The 27,960-nt window shown below is 40.5% G+C and overlaps 3 protein-coding genes across 3 annotated transcripts in view; 2 read left to right on the plus strand and 1 right to left on the minus strand.

The window, feature by feature from the left end:
• Positions 1-1,058, plus strand: part of c1qtnf7 (C1q and TNF related 7) — a 6,379-nt gene extending 5,321 nt beyond the window's left edge. Inside the window, exon 3 of the mRNA XM_008298881.1 lies at positions 186-1,058. Within this exon, the coding sequence (XP_008297103.1) occupies positions 186-814 (629 nt within the window). The 3' untranslated portion in view covers positions 815-1,058. The remainder of the gene's footprint in view (positions 1-185) is intronic.
• A 1,421-nt stretch (positions 1,059-2,479) lies between these two features.
• cc2d2a (coiled-coil and C2 domain containing 2A) lies at positions 2,480-18,143 on the plus strand. The gene is made up of 38 exons (XM_008298864.1): positions 2,480-2,615; positions 2,731-2,812; positions 3,045-3,098; positions 3,273-3,353; positions 3,438-3,585; positions 4,050-4,153; positions 4,270-4,371; positions 4,455-4,535; positions 4,620-4,835; positions 4,934-5,093; positions 5,190-5,326; positions 5,442-5,573; positions 7,075-7,284; positions 7,429-7,535; positions 7,640-7,780; positions 8,365-8,521; positions 8,873-9,138; positions 9,388-9,565; positions 9,685-9,838; positions 9,974-10,121; positions 10,963-11,101; positions 11,195-11,398; positions 11,496-11,588; positions 11,678-11,769; positions 13,091-13,258; positions 13,388-13,445; positions 13,544-13,653; positions 13,891-13,987; positions 14,082-14,180; positions 14,270-14,446; positions 14,864-15,067; positions 15,168-15,257; positions 15,339-15,452; positions 16,566-16,700; positions 16,790-16,912; positions 16,996-17,054; positions 17,147-17,324; positions 17,515-18,143. The coding sequence occupies exons 1-38, from the start codon at positions 2,602-2,604 to the stop codon at positions 17,698-17,700; spliced, it is 4,998 nt and encodes a 1,665-aa protein (XP_008297086.1). The 5' UTR covers positions 2,480-2,601; the 3' UTR covers positions 17,701-18,143.
• Positions 18,144-18,551: 408 nt separating this feature from the next.
• On the minus strand, positions 18,552-26,425 carry fbxl5 (F-box and leucine-rich repeat protein 5). The gene is made up of 11 exons (XM_008298893.1): positions 26,325-26,425; positions 25,036-25,251; positions 23,912-24,007; positions 23,516-23,711; positions 22,512-22,697; positions 22,239-22,364; positions 21,922-22,076; positions 21,726-21,808; positions 20,791-21,525; positions 20,050-20,198; positions 18,552-19,599 (listed from the first exon to the last, which is right to left on the minus strand). Exons 1-11 carry the CDS (start codon positions 26,406-26,408, stop codon positions 19,523-19,525), a joined length of 2,103 nt encoding a protein of 700 aa, XP_008297115.1. The 5' UTR covers positions 26,409-26,425; the 3' UTR covers positions 18,552-19,522.
• Positions 26,426-27,960: the final 1,535 nt, after the last annotated feature.

The following is a 27,960-nucleotide window of genomic DNA, read 5'->3' on the forward strand; positions in this document are numbered from 1 at the left end:
TTAATTCTGCACAGTGTCCGTCCTAAACTGCAGCCTTTGTGATTTGCTAATTGCCTTCAAAGTCTGATGTTGATTTGATATTGTTCAGCCCTAATTAGAGTTATCGCAAAATTATGGAAAAAATGCAATCACTCAATCAACGATGCTTCAGCACAGATGATCCAAACATGCTGTTTCTGTTTCAGGGCTGAAGGGCAGGGTAGGCCCCACGGGTAGGATTGGAGAGCGAGGTGACCGAGGCCCCGCGGGGAAGCGAGGCCCTACAGGAGAGAATGGTGACGTGGGTCTGGCCGGTCCTCTTGGCCGCGACGGACAGAAAGGAGACAAAGGTGAACGAGGGCTGCGTGGAACTGCAGGGATCTGCAAATGTGGCAGCCTGCTGCCTAAATCTGCCTTCTCTGTGGGAATCACCAGCAGCTATCCTGCAGAGAAGATCCCCATCAAGTTCAACAAGGTCCTCTTTAATGAAGGCGGACACTACAATCCACAGACGGGCAAGTTCATCTGTGCATACCCGGGCATTTATTATTTCTCCTACGACATTACGCTGGCCAACAAACACCTGGCCATTGGTCTGGTGCAGAACGGTCAGTATCGCATCAAAACATTCGACGCCAACACAGGAAACCATGATGTGGCATCTGGGTCCACTGTCATGTACCTGAACCCAGAAGATGAAGTGTGGATGGAAATCTTCTTCCAAGACCAGAACGGATTATTTGCAGACCCTGGTTGGGCCGACAGCCTGTTCTCTGGCTTCCTTCTGTACGCAGACACAAACTACTTCGACACACTGGCAGAGGACTACGCATAGAAAATGCAGCACACAAAACAAAAACTGCAAGTCACTGTTGGTCTGACAGGTTTAGTACATATATTATCAGGTCAAACTATATTTTTATACAAATGTTTGTACTGCTAGTTATATTATTGGTATAGAGTCTTATCTACTGATCTGAAATGATATTATTTGATCAAACTTGAATGAGTTTTGGATTTTTGTGTTTTGTGTGGGAGCAATAATAACTTAAATAAACAGTGTTGACAGGTTGAGTGTACTTTAGAGATTTTGTTTCACAAAAGAGACAAAGCTGAAAGATGTGTGAGACAAAGCTATTGGAAAATAGAAATATGAAAAGTCAAAGCATGTCCTCCATTGTGTTGGTATTGGCAAGAGGGCCAAAAATAACAGCTACAGAGGTTAATGCTGCAATCACAGCACCTCAGAAGTGGGAAATTGGACCTTGAGGGGTTATTTTCAACTAAACTAAACAAAACAATGAGTAACTTCAGTTTTGCACTGTAGTTTTTCTGCAAACAACAAATGTCTGTCAGCAGACTTGTCCTTTACCTAAATGAAGAAGAAAACAAGCAAAAAGACATATTCTCTAGTGTTTCAGGTATTTAGACACAGAGATGTTGTTAGGATCTTGACACATTGGGTCCTAGCCCAGCCCACAAATCTTTAGAATTTAACCTTTTCACTGCTCCATTTTTAAGTTAAAACCAAGCCACAAGTTAAGTTATAGGTAAGTTAAGTGTGAAACACTGTGCTCTAGATAAAGTCATCCCACTTTCTTCCATGCTCCATGTTCCACATTAATATTACAGTCAGTGCAAGCTATCTTGAGCAGTAGTTCTAAAACTGTATTTCTGTAATTAGTTTCAATAATGATGTTTCACAGCTACAATCATATGCAAAAGGTCTGAAAAAAATATTTGAGAACCACTGAAACTAGAATTGCCAGTGTTTTTGTTACAAGCATCAGTGGGATTAGTGTATCTTTCAGGTAATAATGCTCATTTTACTTTGTTATCTGGATTACCAACCCTTTAAATACTCCGGGAGAAGAGCTGCTGTACGGGAAAAGTTCACCCATAACGTCTTATAACACCATACCTCAAATAAATAATAATGAGACAAACTACGTCGAGCAATTCACAGTGTTTTCATCCACAAATTAACTTCCCTAAAGCAATAGGAAAAATGATTTAAGTTCCTTCCTTAAAAGTAAGTACTATGATGGTGGTTGTTGTAGATTTAAATGTGATGTTTAAAGTCTCTTCTCAATGTTTACAGTCAGGTGAGGTTTTGGGTTTTTTTTAAGTAATATTTTTCTGGTCTTGTCTACTTCTGTTTCTTTTAATAAAATAAAACACAAAAAAACAAATCTGGTTTTATTGTCATTGTTGATAATCAAATAAATAACTATTGTATTTTTTAATATGGACTTTATTTGTATTTATGCATCACAATAAATTACTTTGCCAGCATTTCCATATTGTCCTTAAAAGGTTTCCAGCTGTCTCACTGCTGCGCATTTGTGGCCTCTAGGACTCCGTAGTGGGCGGGTTCACCAGCCCATACGCTATTTGATTGACAGCCCATTAAACGAATAGAAATCCAGCACTGATGAGTGTTGGTTGAATCGGCGCCCTCATTCAAGGTCGGTTGAGCGGTAGTTTATGTCGTTACTAGGCAGCGATAACGGAGTTTCTTCTAAAATACATTGTCTTGAAAATTACAAGTGTGTATACATGCACACTACAGCAAAGTAGCTGTTTTTATTACTAATTAATGTTGAAAAACTCACCGCCGCCATGGCTTCGCCAAGGTAGTTTTTCTCCGTTTGCTTTATGCTATATAAATCACATTGATGTAGCTATTCTTAAAGTCTGTGAGATGCTAAGCTAACGTTAGTGGTGTTTTAAAATCTGTGTCTGTTATAGCGACATTCGTGAAAAACTGCGAAAGAAACGACGGGCTTTGCAAGAAACTTTGGTGAAAAACAAAAATGAGGACGACGTTCAGGTAAAAATACAAAATACATAACCTCCATAAGTCTTTTGAAAGATGAAAATTATATCTTGATTTGTTATTGTGGGCTGACTGTAGCCTGAGTACAAACAGCACAACATAGAAAAGCGCCATACCTGACAAGACTCGACTTGCACTCACGGAGTCAGATTCATTTTATACACACTCACAGCCAGAAATGCACAGGAGCTGCTAACGCTAAAGTAAATCTAACTATACTCGATAGGCTCTGGTTCCATCTACCAAGTTGAGTGGGGAGAAGCGACAAACCACAATGAAGGTTGGTGTGTGTTTTGTAGTGTAGGCTGTAGCTGCCCTCCTGTGTGTGCTGCTGGCTGCTCAACGCTAATCTCCTACTTTCTTCACCTTCTTCCAGCTTCAGTGCGCTACATAGCAGTGTGGATGCAGGTTTGCTGTTGCTGTCTATTTTAACTTCATGCCTGTGTTACACCAGGAACCTGAAGGTAGTGAGGAAGACCCCGGAGAGACTTTGAAACGCACGATCAGGGCTCAGAGACAGAGGAGGAAGAAAAGGGTAACATCTTCCTTTGGCACCGTCATTTTTCATTCTGTGATTCCACTACTCATCAGGTCTAAAACTACTCTCTGTGTTTGTTAGCTGCTTGAACAGACGTTAGTTCAGGAGTCCCGCGATGATGATGTGGAGGAGATCTCAACCATACAGCATGATGGTGCAGAAGAGGAATCGGCTGAGAAGGCACATGAGTCAGTGGTTTCATCCAGAAGTCCAGCTGGATCTCAGAAAGGTTTGTGGCTGTGCATTCTCCAAGTTGGCCTCTCTCACTTTCATCATTCGAAAGTAAGACAAAGGAACTCTTCATACATCTGTGTTATGAGACAGGTGTCTAAGAAAGGAATGATGATATCAGAAAATTACAGACTCCTGCACACTATTTAACTTGAAAAAATACACTTATTTAATTTGTTTTGGTGCAAGTAGCTGTACCAAAACCATACTGCAAGGCTCTTTCTTTTTCAGCATATAAGGACATATAGCAACATAGCGTAGCATTTGCAGCATAAAGCCATGCATTTTTCTGAACTCAATGACTGTAAGAATAGGAAAATTGTGATTTAAATCTGGAAACATCATATCCGAGACCAAGCACTCATTGCGGTCATTTGGTATGAGATGATTCAGTAGCAAGACAATACTGAGCAATAAATGTAATTCCTGTTGTTGTTGTTTCATATGTACTTTTTATTCTAGGTCTCTTCTCAAGAACTCAGCATACTCCCAGCTCTCAGTCTCAGTCTCAGTCTTTAGATGACTTTGTGAAACGCCGTTTGGAAGAGAGGCTAAGAGCAGCCAGGGTAAACCCAGCTTCTTCTTTTTTTTTTTTGGTGGTTTTTATTTGTAAATAACATTTTGAAAGATACCCTTTTCAAAAAGAACTGCCACCCCTAATGTATGTTCTCGTTTGTTTCAGTCTAAAAGTGAAAGCCTTCAGCAGCCAGAGGCTTCTTTCGAGCCAGCCAGCCGCCTGCAGAGCCTCAGAGACAGAGACACTGTGACAAGGTTTGACAGAGAGGTAAGCATCTACTCTAAACTAACCCTTATTGGACTCATGGTAGCCAATCCAGCAGTGGAAGTTAACTGCCAGGTGTTTTGCAGGTTGATCCAGACAGATCTGGAAGACAAGATCCTCCTTCAGCCCTCAGTGCCAGGGTCAAGTTTCGAGAAGCAGCAAGACGAGTAAGACTTGAACTGAGATTGAAATCATTTAATTGCAAATCATTGATATTCTTGCATTTACTCATTTATTCTTTTCAAACACAGGTAGGAAAAGGCTTGCCAACCGCTGAGGAGGCATACAATTTCTTTACATTTAACTTTGAGCCAGATCCACCGGATGAGAGTGAGACAACAAGCAGCAAAAGACAAAAACAGAGAAAAACAGCGAAAGATGACAGAGATGAAGATGAAGGAGATGAAGCTGAAGAACAGGAAGATGCTGAAGCAGATGAAGATAATCAAGAAGAAAATGAAAACCAAGTAACATCAACCGTAACAACAACTATCTTGTGTGTGGCATTAGTATTTCCTCCTGTTCTGTTCTGAGTAAATATCTCATATTCTTCACTCTGCCTTAGAGTGAAGAAGCTCCCCTTGTACAAAACGCAGAGGAGGATTTGTTCGCCCTTGACCAATCGCCCCAGGACTTCCTGGAAGTGAGGAAGGCAGAGTACATCGGGTATCGAAACCTTATTCAGCGAGAAAGCGACCTCCTGTTTACGCCAAGCTTTCGAACAGGTGGAATATGTTATAGAACTCAATTCACATTAGATCTATAACTTTCAAAATATGGTTACATTTGTCTTTACCTATAACTATGTATAACTTTCACAGTTCCAACCTCCATTAAACTGCCTGAAAACATGAAGCCTCGTTATCTGGAGGATGAGGGTCTCTATGTCGGGGAAAGACCCTCCGTATCCCTGACCAATGAGAACATTCTGGAGAACCGCATTTTGAAAATGGAGGAGGTAACATCAGTTCACATGCCAAACAGCTATTTAAAAAAAAAAATGCCACTAAATTTGATCCTTTTTTTTGTTTGTTTGTTTTTGTACCATAACTTGTGTTTTTCTATTTATTAAGGGAAAGAAGTGGTTTGGAGATGACGGCAGGATCATGGCTCTTCCTGATCCTATAAAGGAATCCTCCACAAGGCCTCCTCTCTTCCACATGGAGGAGGACCTGGACCCTGCACTGCAGACTGTGTACAGGAAGGTCAGACACACACTCACTGCCACTGCCAGTTCGATCACGCCATTCATTTGCCTCATCTAAAGCACAGTGCACATTCATATGCTGAAAGTGTTGTGTGGATCCATTGGATTTGACTCTTTTCTCACCCCTTCGCCTCGTTGGAAATAAAGCAAAAGAGCAGTTTGGCAGTTGGTACAAAGGAACAGGGAGGAGGCAGGAGTTCATTATCAGAGATCAGAGGAGGGATGGAGGCCAGCACATCTGTGATATCACCTCCTCTGACAATATAAAGCTACATCAAACCTCCAGCTGGGTATTGTGGGCATTAAAAGTGTTCTGGTCGTTGGAAGCTGGCATTAAAATTGAATTGTAGCTTTTGTGGCTGACATAAGCCGCATCTTATACATTTTGCAGCACATCTGACACGGGTTTTAAACTGCTTATGTCAGTTGTTTCACAACTTCTTTCCTTCCTCCTTCTGTGACAGTCATGCATTTGATGGTGTCTCATGTGGGAACATGTTTTAAAAAACATTACATTGCACTTCCAAAAAATTACATCGCAATCCCAATCTTATATTTTCCTATAATCTTGCAGCTGAGTTGCAACAGTTTTTTTTTATTACTGATTAACCTGGTAAATACTTTTTCAACTTCCTCACTGATAAAATGAGAGCAACGGTAGAGAAGCGCTCCTGACAGTTGCTCGTTTTGTTTTAGCAACATTCAGAAATCCAAAGGTATTCAGAAAAAGTAGAATCAGCCAGTGTTATTGAGACTGTTATCAGTATGCTGCAGTTTCAAGGCAGACATGCTCAGCCATGGTGTTGACTGCTCATTTCACTCATGATGTGTCTTCAAGTATATAAAAAAAGCATATTGACACTTTAGCAAGGTGAACAACTTGATTTTTATCAGAGGAAGTTTACATTTAAATATATTCCTGGTTACTGCTGGTTACTTTACACATTAGTAAGGATAAGGATTAAGGATAGACAGGTGATGTTCTGTCTTTGACTGAGCTCACTGCATTGTCCAAATGCATCATTATTAAAAGCAGCTGAGTCCAGACTTCATTCACACTTGACTGGTGTTTGGTGCAACAGGCCAAACAGACATAATATGAGAAATATGTAAACCCTGAAGAAACAGGTTACACATTCAAAACAGTGTTGAGTTTAGGTTCTCTGTTTTGGGATAGTCTCTATTCAATCTGTGCATTATCATCAAAGAACTCTTGTTTTCACACAATTTTATTGTAGAGACAGGCACAGCTGTCGTATGTGATCAACTGGACAACAGAGTATTCATTGTAGCCCAGTTGGATGTTTATGATACGAAGTTGCCGTGCATGACTTTTCATTACGGCACTCCCTGATGGTTTTTGCCAACTATTTCATGCTTGCTTTAAGATTATACACATACTTCGATACACACAAGGAAAACACAAGCGCCATGAGTGCCCATAGTGATGATTATTTTCCAGGACAACGCATGATGGATAATGTTACTGTGTCCCTCAGGCGCTGAAGTCCAAGTATGCAAATTTGTACATTGCTGGTGCAGCAGACCCCGAGGGAGACTACCAGCTTGACGTTGATGTCTCTGGGCTGATCTTTTCTCATCACCCGCTGTTCAGTCGGGAACATGTCCTCGCGGCCCGTTTAGCTCAGCTGTATGATCAATACCTCACCAGGCAACACAATAATCTCACAGGACACCTCACTGACAAGGTAAACTCCACCAGACAACTTTCTGTGCACGGTAAAGCCATCAGCATGATTTACTGAATTCACAAACACATTTAAAAATGTCTTGTATTATTCAGTACAGTATACACAGTGTCTGGTGCATTTTGTGTTTCCTGTCTGCTTTAGTTGAATGGATTGAGGAGTGCTCTTCGGAATATGCTTGAGATCCACGGCGGGCAGAGCCTCACTCAGGCCATGCAGCAGAGGTTTTCTGAGTACAGTCTCGAAATCAGGTACCTGTTGTCAGATTTTCTCCCGTTTCAGTCAGATGTACAGCACAATTGCCACCTTGAAAAGCAATATTCCTACTGTATGTTCTTCTGCTTGAATATTATAGGAACACTCGGCAGTTGCGAGACAGCGAGCAGGAGAAAGACAGGACTCTGCTGAAGAACATAGTTAAAATGTGGAAGGAGATCAAGGCCCTGAGAGAGTTTCAGAAGTTTACTAACACGCCCTACAAGCTCTACCTCCGAAGGTAATTCACTGAAACCTCAAAGTCGAATGTGATCATTTGTTGTATGCTTGCAAAGTGAAGACAGTCTTTTTGGAATCCTTGAACTCCCCCTCTGGTCATTGATTAAACCCCTAGAAATTCATTTTTGTGTATCAAAGTTGCATATCTAGACATTTTTTCAATGAAAATAATCCTCCAAATCAGTGTTTTTGAGATTGTCATCGGTACAATTTCAAGGTGGAAATGTTTAGCCATGTTGTTTACTGTATATTTTACTTGTGATTTGGTTTCTAATATATAAAACACAGCATATGAACATATTAGCAATGTAAAGACCTTGATTTTCTTTACAGAAGGTCTTTTGATAAACTAGATATAACCAGAAAAAAAAAAAAAAAGATTTTCACTGGAGGCTTCCTTCAACTATTTGCCCACATCTGGTGCTGCTCCATTAAATATTAGTAATTTAAGGGGGGAAAAATCCTGATGGTGATATTCATTCACCCCTAACAAATATTTGCTGGATCTTGTGAGACCTGCTCATTACAACATTCTGCAGATTGTTGTATCCATGTCAATAATATGCTATCTCATCCATGCCCCAGAGAGAATGTGGATCGGGCATCAGATGAGCGTGAGCATGAAGATGAAATCTTGGCAGAGGTCTTGGAATTAGAGGCCGAAAGTGAGGAGGACTATCATAAAAAGTTGGCTGAGTACAACAAACAGCTGGAGGAGTGGAAGCTCTGGAGAAGGAAACAGGTGCCAACCTATTTACCAGCCATAGCTTAACTTAGTCAGTTTCTTACTCCTGAACAAACTGCTTTTTGCTGTACAAATGAAAATGTGTTAATTAGCATCATTAGCACCTGAGAAAATCAGAAATGAAGTCAAATTCTGGTTTGAAATCAGTGCAGACCTGTACTTTACCCCTGTATGTTCACATTCACATAATGTTTTTTTGTATTGTCCTCTTTTATTCACATTTGTCTTTTCGTCGTTTTGTTCTATAGCCTAATATTTTAATGATACAGCACTTTGGTTCAACTCTTGTTGTTTTTAAATGTGCTTTAGAAATAAGTTTGACTGTGCCTTAATGTTTGCTACTTTCAGAAATCCAAAAAGAAAAAGAGAAAAAAGAAGAAGAAAGGCCAGGCGCAGGAGGACACAGAGGAGGAAGACCAAGAAGCGAGCGAATCTGAAGGGCCTGTTGAAGAAGGTCCTCCAAAGCCAGAGCCTCCCGAGAGACCAGACTTTGACTCCATAGAGCAACAAGTGAGAGAGAAAGCCTCCAGGATACGCAGGAAACCAGGAGAGGCCATCTTGATCCCAGAGCTGTCTGCATCTGGAAACATCACCGCCAGTGAGCTCTGCCCCAGGTATGAGCAGAAACACATTGGGAATGTTGGTTTCTTTAAAACAAGTAAGAAACAGCCACTAAGGTGTGAACATTTCAGTTTTTATTTTTATTATTATGCTTGAAGAGCAAAAAAGAAATCCACTTAAAGCTAGAATATTTGACACAAGTGAAAGGTTTTTGAAAAAACTAAGATGATAACATTCAACACAAATTGACAGTTATGAGGATGGGCTTCTGGAGGACTGTTAATGTTTTTTCCATGTTTTAGGGCTGAAACAGCTCGAAGAGAAGATGTTGCCAGGCGCTCACTTTTCATCAAGATCCTCTACAACGATAAAGAAGTTTCCCGAACAGACAGCCGCTCCCTGAACACTGACTTCAGGGTGCACTTTGGGCAGATTTTCAATCTCAAGATAGTTAACTGTCCCCAGAGCATTCATTTGCAGGTACAGTAAAGAAACGCTGAGCATGCTGCCACTCCAACACGTTCGTTTGATGGATGACTGCTGTAGATTTTTCTCACCATTTCTGCCTGTGTATGTATGTGTTTACTGTGTATAAGTAGGTGTTTGAGGAGATTGGATCATCATGTTCCCTCCTGGCTCGGGTGTTTGTTCCGGTGCCAGAGCCCTCAGTCGTGACAGGCAACGTCCCTGTTGAGGAATTTGAGTTTAGCAGTAATCAGAGAGTGATGTTTGACCACGAGGGAGTTGGAAGTGGTAAATGTTTTTATTTGATGCTTCAGACATGAAACACCCACGGATATCTTTTACTTCACTAACACATCCACTTTCTATTTAACTTACCTCTGTCCCTGCCTTCCTGTTTCTCATCCTCTCTGTGTGTGTCCTCAGATGTGCCCCTCTCCTTTGAGGCTGATGGTGGCAACAAACAGACCCTGCTCACCTCTGGGAAGCTGTCATGCTGTGTTTCTTGGGGAATCGGGGACGATGACGTTCCACTCGCACCTCCAGTTTCTCAGCAACCTGGTGGCATTCACAGGTAGTACTTCTCAAAGCTGATTTTTTTTAATGTATTAGTTCATACATTTGATGCCGTACATCACAGCTGACCAGTTTCTAAAGAACACTGCAGGTGTTCATTTATCAGCAGAGAGCAAGAGAAGTTTCTGAAACACTATCCTAAACAGCTTCCTCATAGACACAAGGAACAGCATATTCACATTGACCATCTTTGCTTTTTAGTGCCTCTCCTGGTATCGATTAAACCATTAAAAACTCATTTGTGTCCACTAAAGTTACATATGTTGAAATGTTACATGAAAATAATCCTCTCCTGCTTCAAAATTCCTCAGATGTATAGTAACTCAACACCTTTGCCTCCTGTAGTTTGCATAGAATTGTTCATCACTCCCATCTGCTTCTGTTCAACTTCAACTCATGCTGTAGTCAACAAAAGTGATATCATAGTCTTCAGCCAATCAGGTGGCCACAGAGAAAAATCATCTGCAAGTTATCTCCAGATTAACTAAATTGATCGCGATTGAGTTGACTGAGTGTACTCTATCTGGTGGCATTATTAGCCAAACTGTTTTGTGAATAAACATACAAAAGTCCCTGACAATGTTCAGTGCCCTGCTCCTGCAGCGACTCTGGAAAAGTTCTTGGACAGAGGTGAGGAAAACTCCGATGACCCTCTCAGCTCCTTTAACTATCCTCTGCAGGGCTTTTCTGTTTGACATACTGCAGCTGGAGTACCATGTTGAGATGCAGTATGTCAAAACGTTATAGAGCCAGCTGTATAACTTTGGAGAAACTCCTTAAGGATGCAGTGGCGTTTGTTTTTTAGTCATTTTAATCACTGTCTGTATTCTGTGTTTCAGTGGTTTGGGCCGTCTCGATGCTGTCACATACATCGGGGCATCTGGACTATATGACATGAAAAAAATTGGCGAGTGGGCGACACAGTCTCGACTGGACCCCAACGATCCAAAAAATGCCTCCATAATGCAGCTGCTGAAAGTAGGTGTACTGTGACTACTTCGCAGCTTTTGAGGACATTTGCTGAATGAAAATATCAAATGACGAATCTTTCTTTGTGTTTATGTTTCACAGGTCGCCAGTAGTGGAGAGGTAACAGCTCCAGAGTACTTTCGGCTGGAACATTTGCAGGAGGAGTTTAATTTTGTGACGGATGAAGAGCTGGAGAGGTCCAGAAGGTTTCGCCTGCTCAGGCTGAGGAACCAGGAAGTTGCAGAATTTCGCAATTACAAGTGCGTTCCTGCTCTTGAGAGGGAGGTCACGGATAAGGTGTTCCAGGTCAGCCGTCCAAAAATGCACGACATCGCACAATAATACAAATGAGAATACAACAACTCTAAATGCGGCTATCTTTCTTTGGTTAATATTATTTCAGGAATATGAAAGAAGATTGAAAGAAGGAGAGATAATTGACACCAAAGAACATTTGGATTCACACAGAGCTTTGGTGGCCAAATACCTTCAGAAGGTGAGCGGACACATCTGATGGAAACATGTTTTTCCTCCAGTATTTAGCACATGATAGCGCTAGGTGTAATTTTGGCATTTTTTCCACAGATCCGAGAATCAGTCATCAATAGATTTCTTCTTGCCAAACATCACTACGTCCTGTCTGACTTGGTGATAGAAGAAGAGATACCGAGCATTGGGTGAATATGACAATCAACAAAAAATGACAATCATTTGTTTGGCTACGCATGCTATGTGTTAGAGGAAGAAAATGTTCTTGCAGCTGCTAATCCACACACAGCTATTATCTGTATTGTAATTCATAACTTCTACCTAATCCTCCTGTCAGAAGAACTAAAAAATGACAAAGAATGTCTGTACTCCAAGTTTCTGTTGTAAAGGAAACGTTAGATAGTTTGGATTACCTTGTTCACTAGCCAAATCAACCCGTCACAAAGAGAGAGTGGGCCTACATAAATCACAGGCTGATGTAAGTCGGTTTCTTGGCCTGGTGCTGCTTCAGCCTATTTGATCTTGAAATCAACACTGCATTCCCCTGGCTGAGTAATTCTCTCCTTTGGATCCGGTAAAGGAGATACTTTATTGCAGATTTCACAACATGTGGACGTAATAATGGAAAATCTGAAATAAATTAAATTCTTTGACATTTCAGCAGATTTATACATAATATTGCACATCGGTGCCAGTCATGCTATTGGGTGTTACTCTTTTTTTTTTTTTTTTTCTTTTATTGAAACTGAATGTTGTAATTTTTTTCTGCTATGCATTTTTTACAGTGGTGCTGGTCCAGGGTATGTTTTTAGAGCTTTTCTTTCTTTTTCTCCCTTTCACTGTGTTTCTGTTTCTCCATTTAGTTTGAACCCTGAGTTCCAGTACAGTGGTGATAATACCCTTTTGCAGTATTCAGTCCTCTCAGGATTTTGCAGAATTATTGCATAAGAGTTGCAAAGTAATCAGTCAAATTGAAAGAGAACTAATGGGTTTTTTTTTGTTTTGTTTTGCTTTAAAAATGTAAAGTAGCATTCTCTTTCAACATTTGTTAATGTCAATCAGCTACAATGTTAAAACCACCTTCCTTGTGTTGTGCATTTATTCTTTGTGCCAGAATATTGGTAAACTGTGTGTTGATCCTGACTATCCTCAACTACATGTGCATTTGCTGGTACATTTTGCAAGCCACCATGGGACATTAGTTTTGCGTGTAATTTACCAGTATATAATTCTAATACATAATAAGCAGTGCAGTTTAAAGACATTTTCACATCACAATTCACATTTTTAACAGCTCATACTGTGCAATTACATGTGACATGTTGAGGTGAACGTTCTACACATCAGCACCATGACTGTAAAACTGCAAATACCTGGAAGGACTCAGTACTGTTGGTTGCGATCCCATCCCACAGTTCCAATGAAAATAATGTTTGATGTCGACGAGCACTTTCCAGCACTTAGTAGGCTGTTGACTAAATGATAACATGTGTTTGTTATGACAATCAGGATCCTGGGATTAAACCTTTTCAAGCTGGCTGAACCCAAGCGGCCACTGAAACCTCAGCGGAAAGAAAGGAAGAAAGTGACGGCGCAGAATCTGTCCGACGGAGACATCAAACTGCTCGTTAACATCATCCGGGCCTTCGACATCCCCATCCGCAGACCCCAGAGCAAGTGAGTGAAGAAAGACAAATTCAGAATAGTTTCAAGTGAAGGAGACTTTGTGTTTGCCCTCAGAAACATTCATAAGAAATTGTATTTATATTCTAGCAGAACTTTTTTTAAAATGGATTCTTATTTCAGTAAACCAGGACAGTCGTCTCAGAGTGCCATCCAGGGCAGCGACTGGTTCCTTAGCCAGGTACAGTTCCCCTCAACCTTAATTTGCAGCTGGAAGCAATGTGACCTATATGATCTATGTTCAGTATGTGTGTGTTTTTTTCTGTGTATGTGATTTAGGTGCAAGTGAGGCCATTTGTGGAGGTTTCCTTCCAGCGTACAGTACTTCAGACAACCACAGCTGATGGACCAAACCCATGCTGGAACGAGGAGCTGCAGCTGCCTTTTAGGTGAACAACTGTGGATTTTATGACTTGTGATTTGGCTTTTCTGATAAATACTTACTGAGTATTTATTTCCAGGACAAATCCAGTATTTTCAGTGGCTTATTTTGTAATTACTCTGACCTGAGGCAATTTTAAATCAGCAATAAAGCCTTCTGCCCTGCATCACGAGGTACAAGAAAGGCTCCCAGGTAAAAGTGTACATAACTCAGCAAGCTAAATTGCTGATCTTCCTCTTTACAGTGCCCCTAATGGTGACTACAGCACGGCTAGTTTGCAGTCAGTCAAAGATGAAGTCTTCATCAACATATTTGATGAAGTGGTGCATGAAACTGGAGTGGTAAGTAAATGCTACTCACTGTTCATTGCCTCTTCCCAGTTTTCATATCACAGCCTTTTCCTTGATTTGCATTCCTTGTAACTTTGCCCTTCAGAATGACAAAGACAGGGGGAAATCAATCCACACCCATGTAGAGAAGCACTGGTTGGGCTCCGTCAAGATTCCTTTCAGCACAATTTATTCCCAGTCCAGGGTGAGTCTTCATTGTGTTTATTAATGACAGTGACTGCCTGGACTTCTTGGCTGAGTTTTTTTTTTTTTTTTTTCCATTCCATGTGGCAGATTGATGGAACATTCAAAGTGAATACGCCAGCTGTGCTGCTGGGGTACAGCAAGGAGCGGAGCCATGGCGCTAACGGTGGTTATGATATTATGCGGAGCCTGAGTGAAGGAACATTTGTCACACTGTTCATCACTATGGAACCTCAGCTGGTGCCTGGAGAGTCTATTAGAGAGAAGGTAAGTCATGTTCAGCTTCAAGGATGGATTGTGTCGGCCTTTTAGTCCTCATTCTGCATCACTCTGTGCTCATTTCCCTTGTATGTCTTTAGATACGTTTTTCCTCAAATCTCACATCTTTCTTTAACACGTGTTCATACTTTATTTTTGTCAAAGATTCTTTCAAAACTGTCCATTATTTATTCTCTTTGATGTTGTGATTATGTGTCAGTGTATTAATTTGTCATCATCCTCTCGTGTCACTTATTTGCTTTTGCTCTGCTGCATGTACTAGATAAAGGAAGTGAAGGTAACTGTAGAACACTAATCCTCTTTTATGCAACAATTCACAACCACATCCTTCTTAAGGCTTATCATGTTTTCTTAGCTATTGCTGACCTGTAATCATCGGCAGTAACGTTTGACCTTGTAATGCAGTTTGACAGCCAAGAGGACGAGCATTTACTGCAGGCTTCAGAGAGATTTGAGAGGGAAGCGGCGCAGGGCTACCCGGACCGACCCTGCCTCACCACAGTCATAGACCTCAATGGGAAGACAGTCTTCATCACACGTTTTATTCGACCACTCAACCCTCCGCAGGAGTTCCTGGATGCGTTCCCTAATAACCCCCAGGAAGCCACGGTTGGTGTGATTGAACTGTAGAAAAATGCTGCTCAGGTGCGTATATTTCTTCTTTAATTGGATCTACTGCTGTGACACACTTTTTTCTGTCCTCACACAGGCTCTGGTGGCTCGATTTGTCTCACTCATCCCTTCACTGCCAGATCGAGTTTCATTTTCTGGAGCCTGTGATCTGTGGAGCACCTGTGATGTGAGTGAACCCTCTTTGAGGTGCTGGGATTGTAAAAGGATGGGAAAAGCCCATCTCACAGTGCCTTTGTTTTGTTTTTAGCAATTCCTCACTCTCCTAGCGGGAGATGAAGAAGAACATGCTGTATTGTTGTGCAACTACTTCCTATCTATGGGCAAGAGAGCCTGGCTTATAATTGGTACAGCCATACCAGAGGTAGGTGACATTTATTTGCGATATTAAAAAAAATGTATTTCTATAAATGATGATTAGGGCTGCAACTACCAATATTTACGTTGTTAATTAATCAGTTATTTTCTCAATTGGAGTAGTTGTTTGGTCTATGACATGTCAGATGGTCAAATGGTGAAAAATATCCCAAAGCTCAAGATGATGTCCTCAAATGTCTTGTTTTGTCCACAACCCAGAGATATTCCGTTTACTGTTGAAGTCCTATTTGTGTATGACTAGTATTACCTTGGAATGTGATTTGTAATAATTGCAAAGGTTGTCTGTAATCTTAATACTCTGCAAATATGCCATGTTTAAAGTGAAAAAAATTCCACTATAAATGACATATTACAACTTACCATCGCTCATCAAACCCTAAGATCCTGTGGTCATATTAGTCCTGAGCAAATCAGCATCTCTGTGATTTGGGGTGGGGGGTTTTTTTGCAAGGCTTTTTGTCTTCTCTTGACCATCTCTTTCTCACTTGGGAATTATGGAGGCTGTGTTGGTAACTATAAATAACATGTTGGGCAGAATTTTGTGCAAATTCAGGAGGTTCATTCAAGTCCACAGCACGGAGATTCCTTGCAGATGTTTGATGGGTGTTTAGATGCATTGCTGCCTGCAGTAAGGGACATTTTGCAGTCTTTCAACAGACTCAACAGTTACTAAGCGCCACCCTATTATTTTATCCATTGATAGCATAAGTAAATTTGAGTATAATGCAGATTTTGCATGTCTCGTGCAAACTTGTCACATGACACACAGACATGGGGGGTAACTGATGAAGTTTTATGCAAATAGGGAAATGGGGGAGTGAAAAAACAGAAAAAATTTTAAATCTTAAAAACATGAATCAGACTTTTTTCTTTTAAAAAAGTTTGACAAACTGATAGTTCAGTTATTAAATTGTTTGCTCATTATGGTAAGAGTTGACAACTAATCACAAAATCATTGTAGCTCTAATGATGATGTGCCATAACAACTCGCCTAAATGAAGTACAGCTTTAAAATATTTAATAAGACAAGAATTTATGGCTATTAGCCTCCCAGATGTTCTGCAGCAGCACAAAGCTTTCTGAAATATTGCTTTCTCAGGGACCCACAGCATACGTCCTAACCTCGGAGCAGAGCCGCTACCTCATCTGGAACCCCAGCAGTGGTCAGTACTATGGCCAGTATGACACCTTCTGCCCGCTGCTAACAGTTGGCTGCTTGGTAAATGCTGACAATGTGAGTTTATTCATTTCAATGTTTCATCATTCATTTAATAATTTTGATGGCAGACGATAGTTTAATATTTTCTGTGACTTGCTGTTTAGGTTTGGCTCAACATTCAAGAGTACACATCACCAATGAGACTAAATTTTGACATCACAAAAGCCAATTTGTGGAAACCATTTTTCTCCCGCTCCTTCTCACATCCAGGGCTGTCTAGTGTACAGGTGAGTGTTCGGCATTTATACATAAACCTGTCATATTTTCTGTACTGGTAATTACATTTTCGCCAAATTTTAATTGTCTTTAGCCAGAGGAGCTGGTGTATCGCCGCACCGACAAAGCAGCTGCAGCAGAGCTTCAGGACAGGCAAGTCGTAGCCACTGAAGTCACTTCTCACACTGCATCACGTCGACAGTTACAGGCTTGAAAAATCACACGTTCCATCTCACTCTCTGTAGGATTGAGAAGATTCTGAAGGAGAAGATCATGGAGTGGCGCCCTCGCCACCCAACCCGCTGGAACCGCTACTGTACCACCACCCTGAAACAATTCTTGCCTAAACTGGAGATGAGCGGCGGGCAGGACGTGACCGAGGGACACCGCCACGAGTTGCAGAGCCTGCTGGGAGACAACAGGGTGAGTCTGAAGAGGGTGTGACTCGAACAAGGCTACTAGACTGAGTCACTGTATTATGTCATCAGTCATCAATCTGTCATCTCCACTGTACAATATCATCTGCTCCATAAGAGCTGGCGGAGAGCGCATGAGCTCACTTTGATATATTAATATCATAAATATCCACTAACAGGCATCTGTTTCTTTTTAGATTTCAGGTTTCCCCCTGCATCTGCCATTCTCTGAGATCCGGCCCATCATAGAGGCAGTGTACAGTACTGGAGTTCACAGCGTTCAGGCTTCAAACGTGGAGTTTGCTCTGGCTGTATATGTGCACCCTTATCCCAATAACGTGCTGTCTGTGTGGGTGTACCTGGCCTCACTCGTCCGTACTTAAGAGACACTTATCTCATTGTGCTTCACTGCTTTTGCAGCTATAAAATGTTTTCTCCTTTTATGGCTGTTCAAATTAAATCATGGCCAATTGCATTTGGGTTTTTTTTTGGTGTTTTGAAAAAAAATTCCAAAGAAAAAACCCTAAAAGGCAAAACGAAAACAGATTTCTACAAAGTAAAGTACTTTTACCAGGCACTGTAGCCAGTTTTAGCTAAATCAATGCTAATGACCTTATGTAAGTACATTACTTCAACTGTTTGCACACTGTTGTGTATCATATTTAAATCCATTGTGGTAAATATTTTATGTGTACATCAAATCCATCCACCTTTCTAAACAGGCTTCTTTGTGGGGTTTTTCGTTTTTCACTGTAGCAAAGAGCTATTTTGTGGCTTTTGGACATGTTGTACTGTACAGTAATAAAAGGTTTTTAATGTTTTCATCGATCTACACTCACATCTTTAAATGAATGCACTAAAAATATGTAGGATTTTCTGACAAGTATAATCAAATACTAATGAAAACAGCCTGAGAACCCACCATTCAGCCATCAGCTATACCTGCTTTATCCTGTAGAGGGTTGCAGGGAGCTGGTACCTGCAAAAGGCACCCTGGACATGTTGCCACAGGGCTAACACACTTACAGACAATTTAGAATCACCATGTCACACACTATGCACCAGGTTTCTGACAGTCTCCAAAAAATGCTGTAATGAAATGTAAAATATGTAGTTAACCGTTAACGACATTCTGAGCTTTTAAAATATGTTTCTCGCTGTTTCTTTAAACATGTTGAGACGCCACATCATGTTGGCAAGCAACGGTTGGTATTAAAATGACCACATGCAGAGGTTCTAACTCCAAGAAACTTTTATTGTTTTGTTATGAACATTTCCAATAGAACTCATGCAAGACTTTCGAACAAGAAAATAAATCCTGCTGCAGTGTGATCAACGATGCAGCACTGTAGTTGGCTGAGAACACAGTAGGCCTCTCCCAGTAAGAGGATCATTATTCTAACTGCCCTCCCCTTGTCAGCGTATCAGAATCTGTCGTGTGTGAACATTGGTCCATTTCTTTGCTCATTGGAGTGCATAAAGGAAAGTAAAAGCAAAGAACTTTTTTGGTGACTGTGAACATTCAGCATCACAAATCTGGACAAAATGGCTAAGACTACACCGCAAAATCATGTACAAATTCCTGTCTCAGTAACTTGAATGGCTTCTGTGAGCAGTGACCTGAACAATAAGGTACGGTAGCGCAGGGGAGTCAAAAAAAAAAGTCCTATGTACAGAATGAAACCATCCCCAAAGTGACAGCCATCTACAACAGCCAGTTTCAATCTGCAGGGAGGATGGGTTCACTCCTGGTTAATTTTCCACATCACCATCTCCAATTATTGACAAAGCTTCATTAAGGTAGAAAAAAAACATCAATTTGATCCTACAATAAGTCAGTTAACTGTGCAGATTATAACTTAGTTAACAGCAAGGGGAGAAGCAGGCTTCTGTAAATCTGGAGAAGAAAGGTGGTCTAACTACAGGTGTTCATGTTTCTCTAGTTTTTTTTGGTGGTTTTTTTAAACTTTTTCAAAACAAAACAAACAAAAAAAAGGAACCAGAATGTACATTTGCAGACACTTCAAATCCACCCCGTTATGTTTTCCTTTTCTCCATTAAATATAGATGGAAATAACAGGAGCAAAAATTACAGTTTCATCAAGAAACATTTTTAAGTGACACAAAATACAGCAAATGGTATTCCCAGGATAAAGTGCAATAACAAGGAGAAGTGACATTTCAGGAGAGCGTCGCCAGGCAGGATCACTCTCCAGAGCGACAGCAGGCTCTGAAACCGCACTGCAGGTTCTGGCAGCCGCTGGCCGTGTCTGCGTGAGGACCTGCAGAAAAACACCACAGTGGTCATCCACTGACCTGCATCCCACAGGACAACTCTGATACACACCCCCACATCCAAGATATTCTAAGAATTTTTTCAATTATTATAAATTAAATGAATGAAGAAATTGCATGGCACACAACTGGTTACATAAAGTTGTGATAGTAAATACAGAAGGCATCATATTTGCACCTGTACTACCTACTTACCTTCCACCTCAGCAGCATCGGTGACTTACACCAGGACACATGCTATGCGAGTGGGGTTAGTAATGTTTGTTACAGCAGCCACACAATGGCTCACACATCATTTATAGGCACCATGACATCTTACAGTTAAACATTAACACAATCTTTCCTCAAAACACTTCACTAGTTCACGAGTATGTACAATTTTGTGTTTCAGAAGTACAAAAAAAAAAAAACACCCCCAACAGTTTCACTTGTGTTACCGTTGATGTTGTCGCAGTAATAGAAGTGTTCATCATTGAGGGAAGGACAGGCTGACACCAGCTCCTGCAGCCCCACCTCAGTGATGAAGAGGCAGCCAGACAAGTTGAGATGTTCCAGGACAGGAAGCCCTCCACGCTGAGACAGAGCCCTGCAACACACACAGCGCAACACAACCGCATTATAGACACACAAAGACCAGCGATGGGAACATCTAACGGAACGCTGATAATCCAGTCTTAACCTAATGCGGACAGTACGGTTGACTGCAACAAATGTAATATACAACGCCTTTCACTAATGACCTGAATGAAGTGAACAACTAATGGAAACATAGTGTGATGAGCACATCTGCATTTCTACTTTTCCATTTTATATAGCCAGGTGAATAAACAATCACACTGGATCCTGTCCAAACTGTGTACGTGAGAAAGGTCACACAGAGGCAGAGTTTACCAAGATAAGAGACCACATTCACACGTTATTACACCATCTTCCGCTTTCAGCTTGCACTCAAATAACACCTGCCACTTACCAGTAAATGTTGCTTTGAAATTGCACAAGTGTAATCTGACCGATATGGAATTTTACAGCTGATCATAATGACTCATTCATCTCACTGCATTGGTCTCAGATGAAGCAAACTTCCAAATAGGTCCATGTAAAAAACAGGTGAGGTGGAAACTATTTCAGGTATAAAATAAATGTGTTTTGTTTCAAAAACAGCAATGCATGATACATACCTCAAGCCCAAATCAGTGACTTGATAACACCCAGAGAGACTGAGAAATCTCAGTGAGCGTTTGGCTTCTGACCAGTCAGTCCTGTTTTCAGGCTCCACACACTGCACGCCCCCAATTGGGAAGCATTTAGTCCTCAGTTCTGCAGTGGTGTTCCTGGCAGTGCCTGGTTTGCACTGGGGCCCAGTAAAAGTCCTGAGGGCCATGTCACTACTGCAGCATGTGGAGTGACCACAAAACATTTCCCCAGACATGGCGAACTGCTGATGCAGAAAGGAAGGATCTGAGCCAGTCCTGTGCCCACGCCTCCTGCTACTCCTGCAACAGCACGAGCTTCTCACAAGCTGCGTCTCTACAAATGTTTCTGCGTCAGGGAGCGACATCCCACCACGACGGCTCCACTCTGCAGCATCTTCAATATCAGCAAGGTCTGAAGTGTCCAAGACCCACACTTGTGTGGGCATGCAGGCAGCGCCCCAACGGCCAGTCCCCTGCTTGAAAATGAGGGCCTGCTGCTTTCGCCCCACTGGAGGCAGCTTTCTCTCATCCATGAGTGTAATGGGAACTGGGGAACTTTTCAGAAGCTTGGCTCGCCGGTCTGAGCGTTTATCAACGCAGGTGGAAGACGTGAGATCACCCAGTCCGACAGACAGTTTCTTCAGGGTGTGATCGGTGATCTTCTCACATCCTGACAAATCAAGGTGCTCCAGAGAACGACAAGCTCCAAGAGATAACCAGCTGAGAGAGAGAGTCGACAGAACAAACATAGCTTTGAGTTTTCTGAGAAAGAAAGAAAAATTGGCTGAGGCTGGTTCTAAGCAAATTTAGAAGTAAACAGCTTAATCTTTATCCACTGGAGCCTTAGTACATAAACTTTGTGCTAGTGCATAATCAGAAATCTGTTCATCCCATTTTAGTAAACATGTTTAATAAATTACCTGTCAAATGCAAAATCTGTAACATCAGTCTGGGTCAGGTCCAGATGAGTAATATTAGGGCAGAGACTGAGAATCTGACGGACCTGGAACAGGACAAAAATAATGTGATCTTTCATTTTCACAAGACAGTTCAGTCGATAAATCCTCATAATTGAGTGTAGTGCATTTACATTGTCAAAATATTTGCGCTACCTACCATTTTACTTGAGACTGTAGAACTGTATGCCAGAATAATGGACTTGACAGATGGACCCACAGCTGGCAGAAGGTTCTGGATAATCCCATTCAGGAGCCTCTTCTCTCGCTGAGCAGTGCTAATTGCCAGGGAGCCCTCTGTGTGTCCCGACACATCTGATGAAACGATGAACAAAAACATGGATGACACAACTTGTAATGTAGAGCTAATTTAAATCATTTCATTGACTGTATAGACTACTAGTTGCTTGCTACACTACAGGCCTGAGATAGCTTCACTGTTGGAGGCCAACAGAAGTGAGCGAAACAAAGCCTCACCAGATTCATCCACATCAGCATCCTCGTCCCATTCCTGATAGGCACGACCCTCATTTTGCCGACTCTTCACCCACTCATCATCTGGGTCCTGATCGAGATCCCCTGGTGGGCCACTATAATAATCACCTGCATGAGAGAGAGACAAACATTTATCAGCAGTGCACTACCACATACTCTAATCAATGCATTAAAGTCTTCACTAGTAAAAGGCGATTGCAGGGAAAAGTGAATCAGAAAACATTATTTTGTTCTTCAAGGTCAGCTGGAGCCTACCTCTGGCCCAGCGTACAGGATAGAGGTGCCTCCACAAGGACCCGGTCTTTGCTAGTTCTGACCAAGAGCTGCACACTTGACTGCAGCGGCACAGATCCTCAGGGCCCAAATAATGGAACAGCCTCAGCATAATTTCTGTTGGGAGCTGGGAGATGTGGGCTGAAGAATTCTTGTTCTTTTCCAGTTCTGAAAGAGAACAAAATAGATTTGCTTGTAGGTGACTCAAGCACCAACAATGATGTTCACCTTTTACAAATGTCATGCATTTTCCCAGACAACGCATTCTTTCATGAAACTATGACTTGAAAAGTTACATACTGTAGTGCTTACAAATAGGCCTTTACCAAGGACGGCATTTAGAAATTTTTCAGCAGGAAAGGCACAGGCATAAATAACAAGGATAATTAACTAAATTCACTAAACTAAAATATTAACTCACTTCACTTAACTAAAATAAATGTTAGATATCTTAGATAAATGTTGACTAACCCTGAGTCACTAAACAGATCATCACATTTTTGAAGCACATTAAGTAAAATTGGTGTCAGCTGTCTGCCACAACACTGTTTGCATTACTGAATAAACTATTCTATTTGTCTGCATTACACGGCTTTTCCTGCCCCCACAACAAGCTTTTATTAAGTGCCAAAAGGATAAATTACAATTTAATTCATTGCGGCTTTACTTACTAAAGCAGAGAAATCATTTTGTTTATCAAATGGTCAGAAATACCAGGAAAATCCATAGATTTCTGCCAAATAAAATAACAGTCTCGTTGCCTATACTGTACATAGTGTGATCTTGCAAAGTCACCCCCTTAAAGTCTTATCCTGAGCCAGACACAACCTTCATTACCCACTATATCAGTGCTAATGAATACTGTCAACACTGACCACTAGCGATACTGCTCCAGTACGGTTTGCACCTGCAAGAACTTTGGTTTAGGTACGAGAAACAGCTGATAACTACCAGCTTGTAATAAGTTTGTGAAAATATTCACTAACCATAATCTGTCTTCTCGTGATCAGCATATTTAAAGGCTTTTTGCAGCTCCTCTGCCTGGCTCCACAAACTGAAGCCCTTCAGCACTTCTGCGGCACAGTCCCATTGCTGTTGGCTGCAGTGTTGTGCTATCACCTGTTTCTTGATGTCCTTGAGCTCCTCGTAGGTGAAGTACTGCATAAGCATAGGCTGAAACACCTGCAATGAGTCTCCTTAGTTTACAAACGGCATGGAACGGAACAGTGCAGTTCACTGGGGTTTGAACAGATACATACATGTATTTTATGTTTTTACCTTTGCTGTTCATGAACATCATTTACTCTTACCCATTCTTTGGGAAAACAGTTAATTAAAAGATGTTCACATTAAAAAGAGAAAGAAATGTGAGTATCTTGTACCTCTTCTTCTTCCTTCATGTGTGGCAGAAAGTCCTGTGTGAAAGCTTCCAGTCTCTCCTTGAGCTGCTGGGCATAGTTAAGCTGCTCATATTCACTCTAGAAACACATAACAATCATTAATGCACGGTCTGTGTCCAAAATTAAACTCTTGCTGACTCACTTACTACTTCATATATAATTTACAATCAGTAGTGAGTAGTAAGTTCAGATTTATGACACTTATCAACATTGATTTGTGTTAACGCTGAAAAAGTTGCACAATCTTCATTTTCACATCAGTAAAATGCGGTACGTTGCTGTGAACAAAAAGCAATGAATGTGACACTTCTTTTTTGTTCCGCTGTGTAATTTCTGAGGGTATTATTTCAGGAAGAGTTTTGCAGGAGCTGGATATTAGACATGGTAATTATACATTTCTCAGAACAAATACAAATAAACCAACTGTCTAAAAAAAAGTCAGAACACTTCTATTTATTTTATTTCATTATTTAGGGAAAACATCTTTTCCTTGGGACAGGAAGCAGGATCTCATTCCAAAACAAAAGAATGTTCCTTTCTGTTTCACAAACTGGCAGAGCGGATGTTCAGATTTACACAATTGCATCATTCTAGAAAGAACATTTTTTGGTTTGCCTGTAGCTTGTGGGAGAACAATAACGCTTGTCTCCTGTTAAGCAGATCACAAAAACAACCCTCTATTCCACAGTTCAGCCTATTACCTTCTGCATCTGGCCTTTTCTGAACTTGTAACTTTATAGAGTTCTGACAAAATTAACTTTAACTTATTTTATGAAATTGGATGCTAGAAAGGTCTTACTACGTGATTCATTCTACATGAAAAACAGAGAACATAATTTCCCACCTTTACAATTACAATGTATACATCAAAAACAACAACTCTGATGTTGCTGCTTGTAATGTAATCTTTGTGTACCTAACATAACATTACTCTAATGACAGAGTGTTACCTAACTATTGAGTATCATGCAGCAGCTGCACTTGTGTATGATTTCTCCTTCAGGCTAAGTATTAGTCTGTTGAACCATTTTTACAAGTGACTAAAAGTTCAATTTAGAGCCATAGCATGACAACAAACAATTTCAAAAGTACCTATGCGTATTTACCTTAACGTTGTGCAGTCCTTTTTCAAAGAGGGACAACATCTCTGAGAGTTTGTTGTCAGAGTGCACATTGTACACGGTGCAGCAGCGCTGTTGCAGCAGGCCGATAATGTACTCATTCTCAATTTGCTCATGCATCTTGAACTCCTTGAAGGTGGCGCACAGCGACTGAAGAAACGAGCGGAAATCATTGTTGTTGGAGAAGTTGGTTTTTGACAGCTGTAAAAACAAACAAGACGGGTTAGTCGATTTATAGAAAACATGATTGTATTTACATTGAGACAAGTGTGATAGTCAAAGCATGTCACTGTTGTTTATCTAGCAGAGCTAAAACAACATCAATTTGCAGTAGCATGTTTTAACATTAGGGTTATGCAGGATTATTTTGTATGTGAATTTACCTGAGTATATTAAATATCACAGTTAAAATCAATATGCAATATGATATTAAATACATATTTTCCTGACAAAATACATGTATTGAAATATTAAATAGTAGTATAAAGGACTTGATTTAAATACAAAGGTCAAAGTATTGAGGCAAAATTGCATGAACAATAATAATGTAGGATTTTAACTCTAATATTTAATTTTATTAGGTGTATTTTATACAATATTATATGTCTTTAACTGTAATATATATATTACTTGCTGGCAGCATTAGATCACAGTAATTGATACTCCACAGAACAGCTGGGACATGGCAGACAGTGTAAACTCAGACAGCTAACATTACAGCACTGTACCGTAACTTAGGCAGCTACCGTTAGCACACCCACCGTGCATTAGCTGTTGTCGTTACATGAGCTTATCTAAGTCTAAGAAGGAGAAATGTATCTGACAATCTGTTCCCAAATCCCAATATCATATGTAACACTGTTTGTTGGAACATTAGAAACTGCGTGGTAACACTTGGAACATGTTGCATAACAAGCTGTCTTCCAAGTTACTCAAGCTAACAAACAGAATGCAAGCCTTAGCTGGGGAGAGGATGGGCTGTTACAACTTTACTAGGAACAACCTAATAGGTGTTTCAAAAATGCTGGCTAAGTAAATACCTCTATTTAACGCTAACGTCACGTCCACAAGTCCAACCATTGATCTACCAAACGGTCTCAATTTAGTCGTGAGACAATCATCCGACAGTTGAGCTGCTTCGGCTGCCTCAATCCTCAGTGCTACAAGCTAGCTAGCGCGCTAGCTGGCTGGCGTATACTCCTCCTTTGGCCGTACACTGTCTCATATTCCTTTGTAAAGCTACAAAATTACCAGCCTTATTTATTAGTACGCACCTTTTCGCAGTATAGGCCCACCAGCTGCTTCATTCGCCAGTGTGGGCCAGTAAAAACATCCACCTCGTCCGGAAAGGGAGCCATCTTCACTGGACCTCACTGCGTCATCTGCGCTCAGCCTGCGATACCATCACACAGGGAGGCGTGCGCGAGCCCACCACGTGACCGCGAGCTATAAACGTTGTCAAGGGTTCAGAAAACATGCTCAATGATTAAATAAAAGATTGTGTAAGTATCGCTTTGACTCACTCAGAGGTATATATAAATGAATATATATTAATAATATTGAATTAAAAATTTTTTTTAAAAACCCACACACATTAGTATTTTAATAATCTTCTTTGTTCTTACTTTTTTTATACAGCGCACTCCATAATTATTGGCACCCCTGATTAAGATGTGTTCTTTAGCTTCTAGTAAATTCAGTTTTTTTCTAAATAATATAGGACCACAATGAAAAAAAGAGGAAAATCCAACCTTTAATTCAAGTGCATTTATTCAGTGTGCAAAAAAATCCCACATTAAAAAATAATTCTTTTACATCAAATCATGTGTGCCACAATTATTAGCACCCTTGATGTTAATACTTTGTACAACCCCCTTTGGCCAACAATTCATCTGAGTTGAGTTGAAGGTTACATTTTTCTACAGTTTTCAGTGTGAGAGTATGCTTCTGCAATAAAAACTGAATTTATTTTAAGGCTTTTAACACATCTTAACCAGGGGTGCCAATAATTACGGAGGGCACTGTAAATACAAAAAAGCACAGATGTTTTTGTTTCTTTTTGTTTTTCTATTTTAAGACTTTTAAGAAAAAAGTTCTTAGTTATTAAACTTGTCTATACTCCTATAAGACACCATGACATATGTCGTATAACTGTACAGAGGACTATGGGTTAATATAGCCAGAATAGCATGCTGGCTTGTATACTGCAAAATTCAACTGGATGTAATAGGACATCTGGGTGTTTCTTTGTCTACTGCATTTGACATATTATGTGTTTTTTTGTTTGTTTGTTTGTTTTTTTGTGGCATACTATTTAGTATGGTAGTACGAATATTGGATTGCACACCCAACATGTAGACAAACCAGAAAAAAATTACACTGATTTTGTGCACTTCACAGATTTCACACATCTGTTTTCAGATGTAATTTAAATATCTGTTTTGGGTGTTTTTATTAGTTAAAGTATATATGATTTAGTTATAGCTGTGGATATAGCTGAAGCTCTCTTAAAAAATGTCGGGATACAACTTTCTGTCAAGAATTCTGGAAACAAGTGGTAGAATCTTCTGAACAATGCAACACTGACTCGGAATCTACAGCCAGAAGAAAGAAACAAAAGACACTGTCTGATGTCTCAATAGGTGGGTGTCCTGAACAGAAAAAGAACACTTTTGTGCCTTATGTGTACTTACCTTGTGTAACTTTAATAACCGCAACTTAAAAACATAACTCCAGCAACTGTAACCGCAAATAGATTTTTAATTAATTCAGGGTTACATTAAAAAAAAAAACCAACAACAAACAAACAAACAAACAAACAAAAACTATTACACTGTATCTAAGTCTTCATGTTATACTTCTACATGACAGTGTTGTCTGTACATGCAAATAAATGATAAGAGTGAGTGA

This window comes from Stegastes partitus, unplaced genomic scaffold (genome assembly GCF_000690725.1).
Source record: "Stegastes partitus isolate 25-593 unplaced genomic scaffold, Stegastes_partitus-1.0.2 Scaffold30, whole genome shotgun sequence".
NCBI lineage: Eukaryota > Metazoa > Chordata > Actinopteri > Pomacentridae > Stegastes > Stegastes partitus.

Coding starts and splice junctions, on each gene's coding strand:
- cc2d2a (XM_008298864.1), top strand. Junction 5,327..5,441: donor GCATTTTGAAAATGGAGGAG/GTAACATCAGTT, acceptor CTATTTATTAAG/GGAAAGAAGTGGTTTGGAGA. Junction 13,259..13,387: donor ATCCGCAGACCCCAGAGCAA/GTGAGTGAAGAA, acceptor TTCTTATTTCAG/TAAACCAGGACAGTCGTCTC.
- fbxl5 (XM_008298893.1), bottom strand. CDS start 26,408: ATGGCTCCCTTTCCGGACGAGGTGGATGTTTTTACTGGCCCACACTGG. Junction 24,008..25,035: donor AAGGACTGCACAACGTTAAG/GTAAATACGCAT, acceptor ATGTGTTTCTAG/AGTGAATATGAGCAGCTTAA. Junction 22,698..23,515: donor TCACGAGAAGACAGATTATG/GTTAGTGAATAT, acceptor GTTCTCTTTCAG/AACTGGAAAAGAACAAGAAT.